The sequence below is a fragment of the Lupinus angustifolius genome, chromosome LG03 (genome assembly GCF_001865875.1).
Source record: "Lupinus angustifolius cultivar Tanjil chromosome LG03, LupAngTanjil_v1.0, whole genome shotgun sequence".
NCBI classification, from domain to species: Eukaryota; Viridiplantae; Streptophyta; class Magnoliopsida; order Fabales; family Fabaceae; genus Lupinus; species Lupinus angustifolius.
In genome coordinates, this window is record NC_032011.1 from 705,389 (window position 1) to 721,227 (window position 15,839).

At 32.8% G+C, this 15,839-nt stretch overlaps 2 protein-coding genes across 2 annotated transcripts; both read right to left on the minus strand.

The window, feature by feature from the left end:
- LOC109342505 lies at positions 275-1,717 on the minus strand. The gene is made up of 3 exons (XM_019580480.1): positions 1,509-1,717; positions 992-1,246; positions 275-522 (listed from the first exon to the last, which is right to left on the minus strand). Exons 1-3 carry the CDS (start codon positions 1,677-1,679, stop codon positions 283-285), a joined length of 666 nt encoding a protein of 221 aa, XP_019436025.1. The 5' UTR covers positions 1,680-1,717; the 3' UTR covers positions 275-282.
- Positions 4,682-15,418, minus strand: LOC109342768 (vacuolar protein sorting-associated protein 41 homolog). The gene is made up of 19 exons (XM_019580754.1): positions 15,038-15,418; positions 14,113-14,382; positions 13,836-14,015; positions 13,387-13,644; positions 12,576-12,708; positions 12,393-12,483; positions 11,488-11,590; positions 10,846-10,949; positions 10,669-10,762; positions 10,413-10,568; positions 10,257-10,319; positions 10,054-10,119; positions 8,709-8,909; positions 7,307-7,384; positions 7,119-7,238; positions 6,921-7,001; positions 5,747-5,832; positions 5,384-5,465; positions 4,682-5,292 (listed from the first exon to the last, which is right to left on the minus strand). The coding sequence occupies exons 1-19, from the start codon at positions 15,296-15,298 to the stop codon at positions 4,876-4,878; spliced, it is 2,844 nt and encodes a 947-aa protein (XP_019436299.1). The 5' UTR covers positions 15,299-15,418; the 3' UTR covers positions 4,682-4,875.

Consider the following 15,839-nt stretch of genomic DNA (forward strand, 5'->3'; position numbering starts at 1 on the left):
AACAATCACACCAACAATGTTTCAAATATTGATTTAATGTGTATAATGCAAAAATAATAATATTATTTTACCAAAACCAAATAGTCTTCAAAAGCAAACTAGTAAACATTATTTCCTTCTATGTTTTATTCTTAAATGAAGATATTCATCAAGACAACTCATAATTCATTGGTTTATATAAAGCATGAGAGCATAGTATATGTATATCAAAGCTTTACATATAGAACATTACATTGATATAATAATAATAATAATAATAATAATAATAATAATAATAAGTCCTTAAAAAAAGGGTGCCCTACAAGGTATTCCCTTTCTTTTCCTTGAATTGTAGGACACTGGCCTAGCAGGAGGAATATCAATCTCATTTTGGGACACTTCTTTGTTGGTTTCTTCTTCAAAGTCTTTGTCCTTTTCTTTTGATGCCAATGTTGGCATTTCTTCACACATTGTCTCCATTTCTTCTTTGTTTTTCACACTTAAGAAGAATTTACCACTCTCATCATTCTTTATCCATTCAAACTGTTATCATATAAACAAAATGCACCATTGTTATTTAATTTATAGAAAAATATAATAAAACAACAAACACCAATATTCAACATCTACCAAAAGCAAAAAATGTATGTGTCATACTATTTATTAGTCAAAAAATAAAGTTATTCTATATTTAAATCAGGTAATTAAAACCTTATTTTTTCTCACCAATTAGTGAGAGTGAGACAAAATTGTAATGAAACAACGATACTATATTCCAAGAAAATTCTGCCTTTAAATCTCTGTCTAATCAAATTTCATAAAATAATATAAAAATATTAATTTTTATTTTTATGATTTTTATTTTTAATTAAACGAGATTTTCTAATTAAATAAGGACACAAAGTAGGACAAACTTTATAAAATAATATAAAAATATTAATTTATGTTTTTACGATTTTTCTTTTTAGATGAAGACACAAAATAAAACAAGAATAAAGGCACGCGGTAGAACCTTGCATTCTATTGAGCAGAAACAAAAAGGTTCTAGGAGAGTTCTTTCACATGTCATACACTCGGTAGTGTTTTTGCAAAGGTTGTTTCTTAAATTACCACCACCATTGTTTTTTGTCTGAGACACACAACGACCCCTCTTGTTTAGAAAAATAACTTTAGCACTATTGATCACAAATGTCTGAACTCCATTAATGTCTAAAGCTTTTTGAAGATCTTCCACTCTCACACATTCTTCATATGATGACCTCCTTATCTGCATAACCACCTTCACTTATCAACCTTTCAAATGATAATAAAAAAATCGACAAATTTTGAGAATGATGTAATATGCATACACTGACAGTATAAATGTTTTTTATACTGTCGATACATCATCCATCATTCATATATAAGTTATCATTGACTTTTGAATGAAAGTAGTAAAAATCAATGGTGATTAATGTACTATAAATGTAAAAAACTTTACTATAAGAATGCATAAATGTTAAACTCGAAATAATTAAATTAAGCCTGACTTGAATAACATGATGACCCTTATGGGTATTTGGAACACAATGAGAGCAAAATGCCTCGTCCGTACAATCGATGCAATATTTGTTGCACTCATTCCTATGTTTGGTGTGGATTTCACATGCTGAGAAAAATGTAGTAGACAAAAGATGTTCTACCCATTTTGGAACTTTCATGTATTCCTGAAATCAAATTCAACACATTAATAATTGTAAATTTGTAATAGATAGAGATTAAATGAGTAATTGATTACAAATAAATTAAAGGGTAAGCATGGGTTTGAGTATACATTACCATCATTGTGCTTAGAAGAATATGAAAAATGAGAATAAAAAGAGAATTTTCAATAGAATATGTAGTGATTGTAAACATAGGACAAAATGAGTGGATATATATTGAATAAGACAAGGGCTGACGTGGCATTTCAGATGAGAAGATGGTAGGTTGAATGGATTTTGGACCGTTGGATTGCATGATACTCAAGCTACACTTCATTTTGCATTTTCTTAAGTATCAAATTCTTGGTGATATTTTTTTTATAAGTAAATATATTAAAAGGGGTGCTAAATTCTTAGTAATATGTTTGAATTTAGGAGAGTAAGAAAATAAAAGGAAAGTAATAATTTGTGGGAAAATATATCTCACATGAAATCTAACTCTATATGGTTCACCAAACACCCAAAGAAGACTATGCATCATAAAGTAAAATAAGTTCTTTTTTGGTACAAAGAATCTAATAAGTTTTATGTTTTTTTAGTATATGACATTTTTAATATTAATTGCAATATACTTAAAAGTAAGTAAATTAAATGTCCTCATTTAGTACTTATAATCATTTCTGCATTTAGCAAAATATTAATGTTAAACCCATTTAAAAAATATACTAATAAATTTACTGTACAAGTATTTATATTGTTGACATATCATTGATGTATTAATTAATAATAAATTTTAAATAAAAATATAATGAATATTATAGAGAATGTGTGTAAATTTTTTTACACTTGCAAATTGCACTACATAATTATCAAACTCTTCAGTGCCCCAGCAAAAAAAAATCTTTGTATTAAGTAGCCTACATATATTGCTGTAATAGAGTAGTAAAAGTTTGATATATAATTTAAGAGTTTAATATTTATATTATTTTTTATTTATAAAAAGTTAACATATGATGTATTATATTGTTTTTATTTAAAGTCAGTAATAGTAACATCCGAATAATAGATAATATATTGAATTAAAAAATTTCTTTAATATCATTATCTTCAAATTTAAGTGCTGACTAAATAATAACATTATATCATTAAATTTATTTTCTACACTAATCGCTATGAAAATTAATACATAGACAGCTTTCTCTAATATTAAATAATCTAAATGCAATTAATCCTCTATTAACCTTTTACTTACTGACATTTTGACTTACATTTTTTAAATTTGATATAATAAATTATATAGACTAATAACGAGTGATATAAATTAATATGTGATAATGATATTAAAATAATATAATTTATACATTATGATAATACAAAACTAGAGCGTCTAATAACCAATTATATATACACTATATGAGAATTAAATCCGAAGACATTGGTCATTCCAATCCCCTTGAGAGAAATATTATCGAAAATTTAATGGTAAGATTGATGACATTTTCATTAAATTAAAAGTTACAAGTATGTTGATTTGATAAATATATAATCCTTACTTCCACTATTGCTTGGGCTGAGTTTAAGTTAGCCGATAGTAATCGCATTCTCATAATAGCTTCTTCCCATGACCCAAAAGGTATTGATTTTCCATAGTACCAAAAAACTGAAGAGATCACAAACTAGGAACAAAATATTTGAAAACTGTGTCATGCATACTTTACATACTGAATTAATATTAAAAATTTAGTAGAGATTAATTAACATTAAAAATTTGTGTCATGCATAATTTAAATTAGAGTAAATTACATTGACACCCCTGAGTTTTAGTGAAATTACACAAACCACCCCTCACTTTTCTAAACTTACACAAACCTCCCCTAGTTCTGTACTTTCATTAGACTGACCACCCCTATATAATAAATAAGTGTAATTTTTTAAACAAAAAATGTTATAAATGCATTTAAGTTAAACAAAATATGATATATTGTGTAGACAAGTCTAAATAATATACAAATCAATATATCTTTATTATTTTTGGTTCGTTACACTACATTATAAGAGTGATTTAAACAATATTTCTTTATAATTGTTGATGCATTTTGTAACAAAATAATAATAAAGATACATTGATTTGTATATTATTTAGACTTGTCTACTAATTTGTATATATTTAGACTTGTCTACACAATATATCATGTTTTGTTTAATTTAATTGCATTTATCACATTTTTTGTTTAAAAAATTACACTTATTTCTTATACAGGGTGGTCAGTGTAATAAAGTACAAAACTAGGGGAGATTTGTGTAAATTTAGAAAAGTGATGGGTGGTTTATGTAATTTCACTAAAACTCAGGAGGTGTCGTGTAATTTACTCTTTAAATTAAATTAAGAGTAATTACTATTTCTCAATTTACTATTTTCCCTTTAATTTCTCACTTTAGAGATCCAAGAACTGCACATACAGACATGAATATGATTACTAGCCAGGTAGGTTACTTAGCTTGTGCTTATTGGTTATTACAAATACAAAAGAATTATAGCAAATGTTACCATTTAAGTTGATTCCTCTTCTTTTATTTTAATTCGTTTTTTTTCAAGTTTTTAATCTCTACATTTTTATTCGGTTTTGATTTTGATCCTCACCATTAGCTATCCTAACATCAAAGACTAGATACTTAAAAAATATGTAGACTACAATCATTGGTTGCACTGATTTTAGCTCATCTGCTTTTTTAAGGATTTAATCCCTCTAAGTTAGCATTTTTGACCCTAAGTTAACGCTGATGACAAAAATCACAACCGACTAAAAATGCAGGGATAAGGAAAAAAAAACATAAACTATAAATAGAGGGGTCAAAACCAAAACAAGTTACCCATTTTCCAGGTATTGATTGCTTAATCACCGAATAGACACATACTACATCTACAAGTTCTACTGCAGGAAAGTGTAAACAATCAAAAAGCTACTCATTTTTTCAACATTTGTCATAAGGAACATGCCATTTTAATTACAAGGAGAGAATATGCAACAAGCCATGAAAGGTTAAATAAAAAACTATAATGATTTTGATAAAAACAATTGACAACAACTTTGAGCGCCAAGATGAGAAACCACAAATGCACTATACTATGTGCATGCAAGCACAAACAAAAATATTAACCATGCCAGCACAAGTGGTTGCATACAGATATAAACCAACACAAACACAAACACACTCAACTAGCGGCAGTAGTACACAATATACATCGCATACGATGATCACCGGCCTCTTCCTCTTCATCATCGTCATGACTATTATCATCCACAAAACCATTGTAAGTGGTTTCTATCTCTTTCTTGCTACTATTAGTGTAGGAGGAATCCATAAGACAAGTAGTATGATAAGCGTGACAGCAAAAGAAAACAATGACTGATATATTCTGTATAGAAAAGGGGTCAAAACATATACAGCATCTTCCACCCCCTCTTGTCTTTGACTTCGCTTCCATTATTCTCAGACTTGGGGTTTTGTCAAATATCTGAGAAGCATGAGTATTGCTCCTTTTAGATCGTGGCTCGTCTTCTTCATTAGTTAGGTAAATTCCATGCTTTGCCTCTTTGTAATACTTAATCAAGAGGTTGACACAGTCCGCCTATATTTAATGACAACAAATCAGCAATATATCTTATATTTTAAAAAAAAAACATTCCTTGTACTAGAGAAATGGAGAGGGAGAAAAGCACCTTCAGGATATCATTACACCCATGTCTAAGTGATGTTTCAGTTCTGTAATCAGTGATAATTTTAACCAACCGATCCCTGAGCCTATAGAAAAGCAGATAAAGAAATCACCGTCTGGAAAACAGTACGCTATCGAATATAGCTGGAATTAGGAAGCCAGAATGATCTAGCTATCTGAGTAATCAGTTAAAATTCGAAGCACGTTGAACAACTTGCATATGCATAATAAGAACCTGATACTCTGATAGATTGGCATCTCCTAGTCCTACTTAATGTGATCTACAACTCACTAATTTTATTCCTTTTATATGTTGCAAGATTAGAAACCATAATGAAATTTTGGTTAAGACAATTTTATTACTTACCGAGGTATTTCCATCCCATTTGGAACCTTATTTACAATGTAGAGGGGATCAAGGTTTCCAACTGTGTGCTCCAGTAGTATGCCAACCTGTCAATTACCAGAACCAACCTTAGAAAAGGTTTGAGAAAGGAATACAAAATACATTGATATTGACCATCCTTGTTGCTGTTTCAGTTGTTCTGGTTTCTGAAACAGATTTCCAAATTCTATCACAGGAAACTATGTTTTGTTTAACATATTGAAGAAAATTTTCAGTTAGAAAAACAATTTTCTTTATAGAAAAACAACACAATAATAATTTTAAACTTTGTTCCCATGAACTATTTATATTTTTTCCTCAAAAAAAACTTGTACAATGATCCCACATCCATTCCATCTAGAAAGGCACAAGTGACCAAAAAGTGTTTCACCGTAGATGCAGAATGCAATGATCTCTATGAGGCCACACTTCATCATCTAGAAGCACCTCCAAACTGAAGGCTATGTGGATCTTTTTGATACCAGGCTATCCCACGGGAGAGAATCTTAGTTCATTTATTCCAGAAAAAGCTACGGTAAGAAATGGTGTTACAAGAGAAGATAGGGTGCTTGTCACAGTCCATATGGACAATAGCATGCACTAGATGCATATGATGAGACAGAGAAATGCAGTTCAGCCTTCAGACATTGTCGGCGGTAATGGAATAGCACTGACCAAGATAGCATAGATGTACCAACAAGGCGTTGATCAAGTGGAGTAAGGCCTACTAGATCCTGGGAGAGATACTTGTTAGGAGGAATAGATACATACCCCAAAAGGGATTAGTTCCTGGGGATACCCTTGGTTATACCAACAAAAAAAGATAGCATAGATGAAAGGCCTACTGATGAGATGCAGGAAATGAAGGGGAAAACACAGAGGAAAGGTGAGAGTGTAAAATGTAATTGAGATATTCAACGAAAATCTCCACCATGTTTTTGGAAAAGAGAATAAAAAGAAAACAGAGTCAGAGAACATCTAAAAGATGTGCCAGGATTCTGGTTACGAAAACAGCTGATATCTTACCAGTCTTTAAAAATATGGAATAGGGACCAATTCCCAAACAGATATCATCTTTAAAACAAAAAACTGTTCTCAAAGTAGGAAATCAAACAGGCCTATATCTTAAATATACAATTCAGTTATCAAGATATACCATTTCAGGTTTGTGTAGGCACTGCTTGATTAGTTCTTCCCAAAGTTCATCATCATGCTGCATGGTGACAAACTCTACAGCCTGCGTAAAAATATTAGCATTCAAATTCAACATAAAATCCCCGAAGTTCTGATTCAAGACATTAAAATTGATTGAAACCAAAAACCACCTATAGTAGAAAATTATTAAATAAAATACCTCCTCTATATCCCCTAATTTGTTTATAATAACAGCCAGGGCTTGTTTTGAGTTTCCCATCCTCCCTAGGAGGAAGACTTGCTCTCTCATTAGGTCTCTTCTAATGCAAATTTCATAAGCCTGAAAAACAATTGAGAATTTAGTTCACATGAACATATGTATATAACTTTCAAAGTTTGATCACAAACCTTCTCGAGGGTATAGTGTTGACTGCTTCGAAGAAAAGGTAGCAGCATCTTTGGATCATAGTCTGCATAGAGCTCTACCTACGCAGTAGACAAAAGGATGCTATTAACTGAGAAAAAAAGAATTTAATCGCAGGCAGCACATACAAACCACTAAAGTGAGAGAAGAATAAAGAGATAAAAAGGACAAATGAATAACAGTGTGGCTGGACCACAAGAAAGAATCGTATGACTACAAGGCCATGGCTCTACAGGTTGCAAACACAAATTGGTAGCAATAGCTAATAATTGCTGGTAAAATAGATTGAACTGTAATTAGACCGAAACTGATTTATTATTCTATTACAACGATAGCCACCCCTGATCTATTATGCAACAACTAGAGATGCAGATGGATTTGCTGTTTGTGTAAAAACAGGGGAAGGTCCCACAGTCCACATAAAGCAGCAAAACAGTGTGCCTAAGAATCCAAAAACATGTACCTAAGGACTCGACTATACAGGACCAAGTTGAAGGTGTTGGAAAAAAACCTCCTCCATTCTAGTTGCTTGTAAATAAATGTATACATACAGGATTCTGGTAGAACAAGATTGGAGAAGACACCTTATATGGTATTTAAAAGTTATCTACTCATGTCCGGCGCATGAAAGTATAGAGTTTTGGTTGTTTACATGGTTCACTCATTTACCCTACTTACCGCATACCAAATTTGCCGCATCACGTATCACATACAAGGTTTGTTATAAAGAAAAACAAACAACCAAACCTTTATCCTGCTAGATGGGGTCGGCTATATGGATTGAATAATATCATAATGCTCTATCATAAATCATGTTCATTGACAAGACATGAATATATAAGTCTTTCTTAACCATGATAGTATTTATTAAGAAAAATGATATGACCTACAAAATTAGCCTGCAAATCCTCCTACACACATGACGGTGACAAGTGCCACAAGGTTGTACTTATTAATGAATGGCCTACAAATGACACATGTCACCATCATAATGCGTAGGAGGATTTGTATACTGATTTTGTAGGAGGATATACGATTGCTCTTCGCTTGTGAGGATAAGACTATATACATCTATCATCCCCATACCCTACTGAATGGGAGCCTCATGCAGTGAGCTACACTTTTTATATATCATTACTCAATTATTATTTAGTCAATCGAGGGTCTTATATTTCCTTTTCAGCCAGATTATGTCATTGTCTTGGAACATTATAAAGGCATAGATGTTCATAACGAGGTCTGTAAGTTATTTCTATAATAAAAAATTGAACACAATAATTACTTTGGGCCAAACTCATAATGCAAATAGCTTTCATAAATTGAATTGCATCTAGAATCCCACACAAAGAAGTTTGCAAAGGTTAAATGAAAGAAACAAAACTCTACCTGCATATCATGAAAGTCCTTCCCAGCATGTGGATTTACTTCAAACAATGAATGAAGATATAAATGTAAAAAATATCGGCTATCACACTTAACATTGGCATTTAGAAGTTGCTTCACAACTTCAGGTGGAGTAATTAAGTCCCTATTTTGGATTAATAGAGGAACTGCACGCTTGCAATCTAACATCATCAGTTGAACTACCTGAACAAGCACAGGTTAGACAAATGAGATTCAAGTGATCAAATAAATAGTTTTAAGGACTGAGTATATTAATAATGAAAGTGCTTAGGCCACTAAACAATTAATTACTCATTAAGCATGCCATGTAAAAGGTGTAGTGTCAATATGCGGTGTTAGAATCCAATTGGAAGGTATGAGACTTGAGTCAAATATTAGAACTTGGAAGTATGGGATTCTGGTGTGGACTTTATATCTTAGGTTCTCTAACCATGATAGCTAGCTTATGCAGTGTGGTTCTACCAAGGTTCATATCACATGGTTGTATTATATTAGAATAAATAAAGGTATATAGTTAGGTAAAGTTCTTTGGTTGGTGGGATCAGGTTTTACATTCTTTGTTTTATAGAATTGATTTTATTTATTTTTTAACAAGCTGAAAGCTTAGTAGCTTGAGAGGCAGTATTAAGGATATAATAGTAACAAGGAATGTGCTTTGGATTTGAGTAATTAGCAACTTATGATGCTATCAAAATAGAAGGTGTGGGGGTCATTTTGCGGTCAAACTGTCAAAGTATTAACAAGTAGATATGATTTGCTTATGTAGTTATGTAGAAACGGGAAAAAAACTTGGTGGTTGTACTTGTGCTAGTGATTCATCTGCTAATATTTCACTGCCATCTTGAGTAACTTTCAAAATATTATGGGATGCCTCACATATCATTTTCCCCTCTCTCCCTAAAGCTATGGTTTTCTAACATAAATGGTAACAAGTAAAATTAGAAGAAAAAAAACTCAAACTTCAAGATTAAATTCAACAATTTTTTCTCCTCTTCAAATATTCTAGGAACAATCAAATTCTAATAAATTAGTTCCAGATATTTGCAATGTGATATTGCCGGTTCATCCATTTTTCTATGCATTCAATAAATCTATGATTATATCTGTTATTTGGAAAACAAAATATGTGAAAGATATGACAACATTTATAGCCACGACCTAGTATACTACCCAAAAAGATGTAAAAAGATTCTTCAGGTGCATTAATGCTTAAGAATCAAATTCCAGCGGAGACATGATTTGCACATCAGCTGATCTTAACCGAGTCTAAAACTACAGAGAAAACGTACTACCGAGAAAAATTCTCTTTTTAACAAATCCCACATACCTTTTCACGAATTGCATCATGCAGGTTATGTCTGTCAATGAAGTCAAACACTTCAGGTTTTAGAAGCTGAAAGTTTCAGAAAAGGGGAAAAGTAAATTGGTATATCACAACAAATACACAAAAGAATAAAATCAAAGTATCTGTGTCAATCACTCAATGTAATTGCTTCCTGAGTACAATAAATATTAATTAAGACCACCTACATCAGCATACAATGAGAAGGCTTTCTCGTGTTGCCCATCAATCACATACAACTCTGCTAATGTCTGACATAGAAAAGCAGCACATTAATATAAGTATCAAGAGATGGTAAAGATATTCAAATTTCAAAATGCAAATATAATTATAGTCAGACTAACCTCCTTGAGTGGATCAGTCATGGATGATGTATTAAGCTGAGGTTCAATAGCAGAAATAACAGGCAACACAGAATAAATTACAGATGGCCATGATTTAACAGTAGACAAAAGGTCCTTATGAAAAGATGCATTTGTAGCTAATGCAACAAGAGCAACCTGTAGAACCAAAAGCAAATAAATCCCAACTTAGTTTATTATAGATACTATGTAAACACAACTTAAAACTAAGACTACTTTGTTTTAGGCGTTAGCTAACCTCATAAGCAGTATCGCGCAGTCTAGGGTTTTCTGTAGGCATGTAAGGAACCAAAACAGGGAGTTGACGAAGGTGTGCAAAGTGGAAAACCCATCTGTTGAAGGAAGCCCATTGATACTCAATTACCAAAAAGAACTGTACAACAGATTAACAACTAATGGTATTTGGTACTGGTACCTCTCCCATGCAGAGGCTGACCCTCGTAGCAACTTGGGACACAAAGAAGCTGCTTCAGCATATTTTCTTTCCACGATCAGATGGTCAAGGTACCTAGAACCCACCTGCAAAGATAAATCTCAGTTGCGTCCAAACAGACAAGTTCACCAAGAATTCTTAGAAAAATATGTGATACATAATATGTACGAATGATGACTCAAGAAATATTAGCAATACCATGATAATAAAATCTCAAGGAGGAAACTTCAGAAGAAAAAGGTAATCACCCTTCACTAGATATAAGGACAATTTTATGTTTCTCAATAGATATAAGGACAACGGAGTGATATATAGTGAAACCATAAATCACCAAATAGATGACATTGTAGGTTCCATTCCACTTCACTTTGAGCTTGTGTCAAATATTATACACACTGTTATTAAAAGCAAATAAATGATGAAAAACAACTGTAGGAACAAAATAGTTGAGGAACCTTCAACTACACACAACCAACATAATTGATTGACTTCATAAGCATACATGGATAACCTAACTTCATTTTATGTGCCACAAACTTGCCTTTTTCTATACAATACATATTTAACTCTAATAACCATTAAAGGAAGTATAAAAACATATGGATTTAATATAAACATAAATACCTCATCAAGCAGTTCACTCCGTCCCTGTCCAGATTCAACTGCAGCTAAAGCTTTCTCATGCCACCCATGTTGAAGAAGCCAGGCAATATGATCTTCAGCATCCCTGATAATTAAAATGCATAAATTTCTCTCCATGTTTTAAATTCGTTACCAGCTTATAAAAAGAGCATAACATTTTAGGCATATTAGAAGAATTCCATGTACACATATAATAAGAAATTTAAGGTAAACAAGAAATTTCATTTGTTTTGATTTACTTGTTCTAGTCCCTTGGGAGAAATGGTAGTTAAATTGCTTTTCCATCAAAGGGAATATAACAAATGTGAAGGATGTCTGACATAAAGGAGAGCATTGCCCTTTCTATGTAGTCACTTTGAGGCATCTGAATTTTCTTGACTAAAATTAGTAACAAATAACGGCCTTTAAATTATCATTCTATGATATGTGGAATTAAATAACACAGGAACAACACAATCACTGAGAAACTGGACAGGAATGAAGTATTGTACACCAAAACAAAGTCACAGGCTCACAGAAACATAACATTCTTAAGGGCAAGCAGTCAGCTGACATGTGGCAAGCCAAGGGCACATCATGAAACATATATAAACCTAAATAGAATAGCAACCTCCACCACTAGGTGAATACAATGAGGTTTAAGACAACTTGAACACAAGAAAGATTATTTATTCTACTTATTATTTTTTATAAAAGATTATTTCTTCTATTTCAACCAGAATCCCATACTCAGAAAAAGAATAAAGCATTTAAAGTAAGGGGGGATGAAGTCTTAAAGAACATAACATCCTACTTTTCTCCCTTTTATCTTTTTTGGTGATTAATTCAACATGAGTGCATTGATCACTTAGAACAGTATAATAGGATCAAGTCAAGTTGACAATAACCTTGGCTTTGCAATAACTACATCCTTCGGGGATACGATATAGTAAATTGGTTCATCCCCTGCAGCCCACTGACCACCAGCATAACTGCTGCCTACATTTGAATGAAAAAAACATTATTATTATTATGGAAGCCCAATTCATACACAAAATATAGATTATAAACAAAACTAATTAAATGCTAACCTGAGAAGGGGGAATGAGCAAGAGAATAGTCCTTTGCCTTGTAATGCTCAAAGCCATGCACGGGTAGAGCATCTGTCGAGAGTTCATCATTGTTCCGTGTTACTATTCGTACTTCTGGTCTTTGTGCATTGCCCTGTTCAAAATTACATCCACTCACTTTATGAACAAATCAATTTCTTATATCCAATGAAGAAAATGATGCAAGCATAGCTTTGTTTTCTCTCCTTTTATGATATACAATCACATTAAACTGCTTTTCACATTTATGTGCAATTGAAGTTAAGCAGTTAGTGTTAGACATTCTCTAAAGTTATAGTCTATACTCTATAGACAATTGATGCCAGTAAGGAGCAGTGTCAGTAATACAGATGACATATGACCTCAATGAGACACACCACACTAAATAACAGAATAGCGAGATGTAAATAAAATGATTTGCCAAAAGAAAAATATGTATATGAAAAAATTAATTTGTAGGAAGCAGCAGATACCAGTTTGACACTGACTTTTTCAACATTATAAAGCAATCTAAAAATTTCAATTGAGTTAATCACACTATTTGATCCTCCACAGTTCACACTAAAAAATTAAAATTCCATGTGTCCAAGTATTAAGGACCAGAATTATGACAACTGTAAAATAATGCATGGAGGTAGCCCTTTATTGAAGTGAACATAAAAATCAACTATGAAAACTAGTTGAAGATCATGAAGTGGGAAGAGGCAAGGAAGACATCTACAGTATTATCGGACAGGATCAGAAGTAAAATACTTTCATTTCATCATATCACGTGCAAGGAACATATAAATACCTGTCGTGAAGGAGCGGTGCTACTAAAATCCTTTTCTCCATCTTCTCCAGGAATATAAGCTAGAATAACCAAAGTATCACCAAAGGGAGCAATTCCTGAGATGAAATAGCTAGTTTGGAATGATGCTAGAATATCCACCTGGGTCATACCAGACAAAGGAACTTGCCTATATGTCCCATTGGCTGTGTGATGGCGGTTTGTCCTTATTGAAGCAATTTTGACAGATGTTCCCCAACCAATAACCAAGAGAGTGTCATCCTGTAAAATACAGAAGGACATTAATCTACATCATTCTTGTCAAGAAATTATATGAAAACACATAAAATCCTATTGTCTCTGTTAAAACTTAGAAGCACTTAGCAAGCCTTGAATTCAATTTTAGGAGTGGACACTGCTTCGCACAATAATGACACAACCACACAGCATGCCTACTCAAATAGTTGACTAACCTGCCAAACCAGGTGAGGAAGCAAAAGCTCGGGCCGTGGGCTACCTCGTGGCCTTTCAATAAATGTTACACGCTGGTCATTGGCGGTATCGTAAACCTTCACTCCTGCATCATTTGCCCAGGCAACGAGGCTTGTTCTCCACTTCACAGCATGTATTGGACCTTCTCCAGAGTGCAAAACCTTTTTTCAAGGAGGACAGGAAATGTTTACAGTTATTAACACTCAAAGGAGTAATACTAAAAATGCATGGGTTAAGGGTTAGAAGAATCTTACAAACCTGGTCACGATAGCCTAACCATTTCTTTGAATTCAAATACAAATTCCCTGCTAAACCACCAGCAACAAATCTCCTAGACGAGTTTCTTGCATAGTCTGGGTCCAAAGCGATCGCCTTCATAGGGCGGTGATACTCAAATCTCATTTTCTCATCAGAAAAAAGGCTGTTAATTACAACAGATCCATCATCAGAACAGCTCCCAATGTATTCACCCGCTATATCAAAGCTAAGGTCATTAACAACAGCAACATGGGCATGGAATTCTTTCACCTGTAAAGAGATGACTCGGTAAGACAGGTTTCTTAATTAACAAAAAACGGCACACATCTTATTAACTTTGACATGCCAACAGCTAAAAGCAACCATACAGAACACTACGAGTAAACCCTCATTGTAATCTCTGAAATTGTAAGCACCGGTGACATTAGTCCCCATCTTTACGAAATTATCGCATTAGCCCTTGAGAATGTAAACATTACTTCCTCATGTCAACTGACATGTCACAGTTTCAGAGACTAATATGTTAATTCCCTGAAGCCCAAGACTAATATAACCGACGCCTGACAATAACAATATATGGACGAAAATGGCGATTTACTACACAAATGCATACCATATCTCCGATAAAGTCTTGCATAAACCAGGTGCACTCAACAATTGATTAACTACGGTGGTTAATTACTAATCAATAACGTGTCATTATTTAATGGCCATAAGTTCTTCGAAATATTCTAGCACTGTCAACTTAAGAGCCACAATTTCTGACATAAACTTGAACACCATATGCTTGATGCTATTACCAGCTAGTAAACGAGCACCATTGTCAAGCACAAAACATCGCCTAAAACGAAAACGAACTAAGCAGCTCCAATTTAAGCCACGATAATCAAATTTCACATAAACATAAGCAAAATTAATAGTTGACCTGATTGCCGAGAAAATCAAGGATATAAACGACGCCGTCGTGAGTACCGAGCGCGATCATCCTTTCCGCAACCGCAATGCAAGACGCTGCATCGCTCGCTAGAAGCGAAGGTATACTCCCTCCCATTCTCTGGTATTTGAGCCTTGGCTCTTCGTCATCGTCTTCTTCTTCTTCTTCTTCATCTTCATCTTCTTCTTCTTCTTCTTCTTCTTCTCTCTCATCATCTCCATCGACGCCGTTTTCAGATGGAAACGGAGCCATGAGAACGGTTATCGCCGGCGAATGAGAAAAGTGAGATCTGATTGGTTCAAATTCGTTCAAGTTGAATGTGATCCAGGTATGAAGGAGCGAGAATAACTAACCATGTGCTTAATCTTCTACACCATTTTTGTTCTGTTTTATATCTTTTTAAGACATTGGATTAATAATGTAGTTTATTTACCTTATTTAATTTATACTTTCTTATTCTTTTTACAAATTTTGAATTTTTGTTTTTATTTATAGATTATATGTATAGTAAATTTAATTTTACCAAAAATGTCATTATTTATTTTAATAATTTTAGTAAAAAGAGGAATTGGTTTAATTATATTAATGAATAAGATTTTGATAAATGTAGTACAATTATTAATGAAATTAATTATACGATTTTTTTATATGATATGTTGAGAGTCATGGAAATTTTTTTTTTGTAAAAGGGAAAGGTTTTAACATATTTAAAAGTAATAGGAAAACGGGGAAATCTCCATGTAAAAAATATTATTTTGTAGTAGACTTGATCCTATACACTTACAAAAGGTCT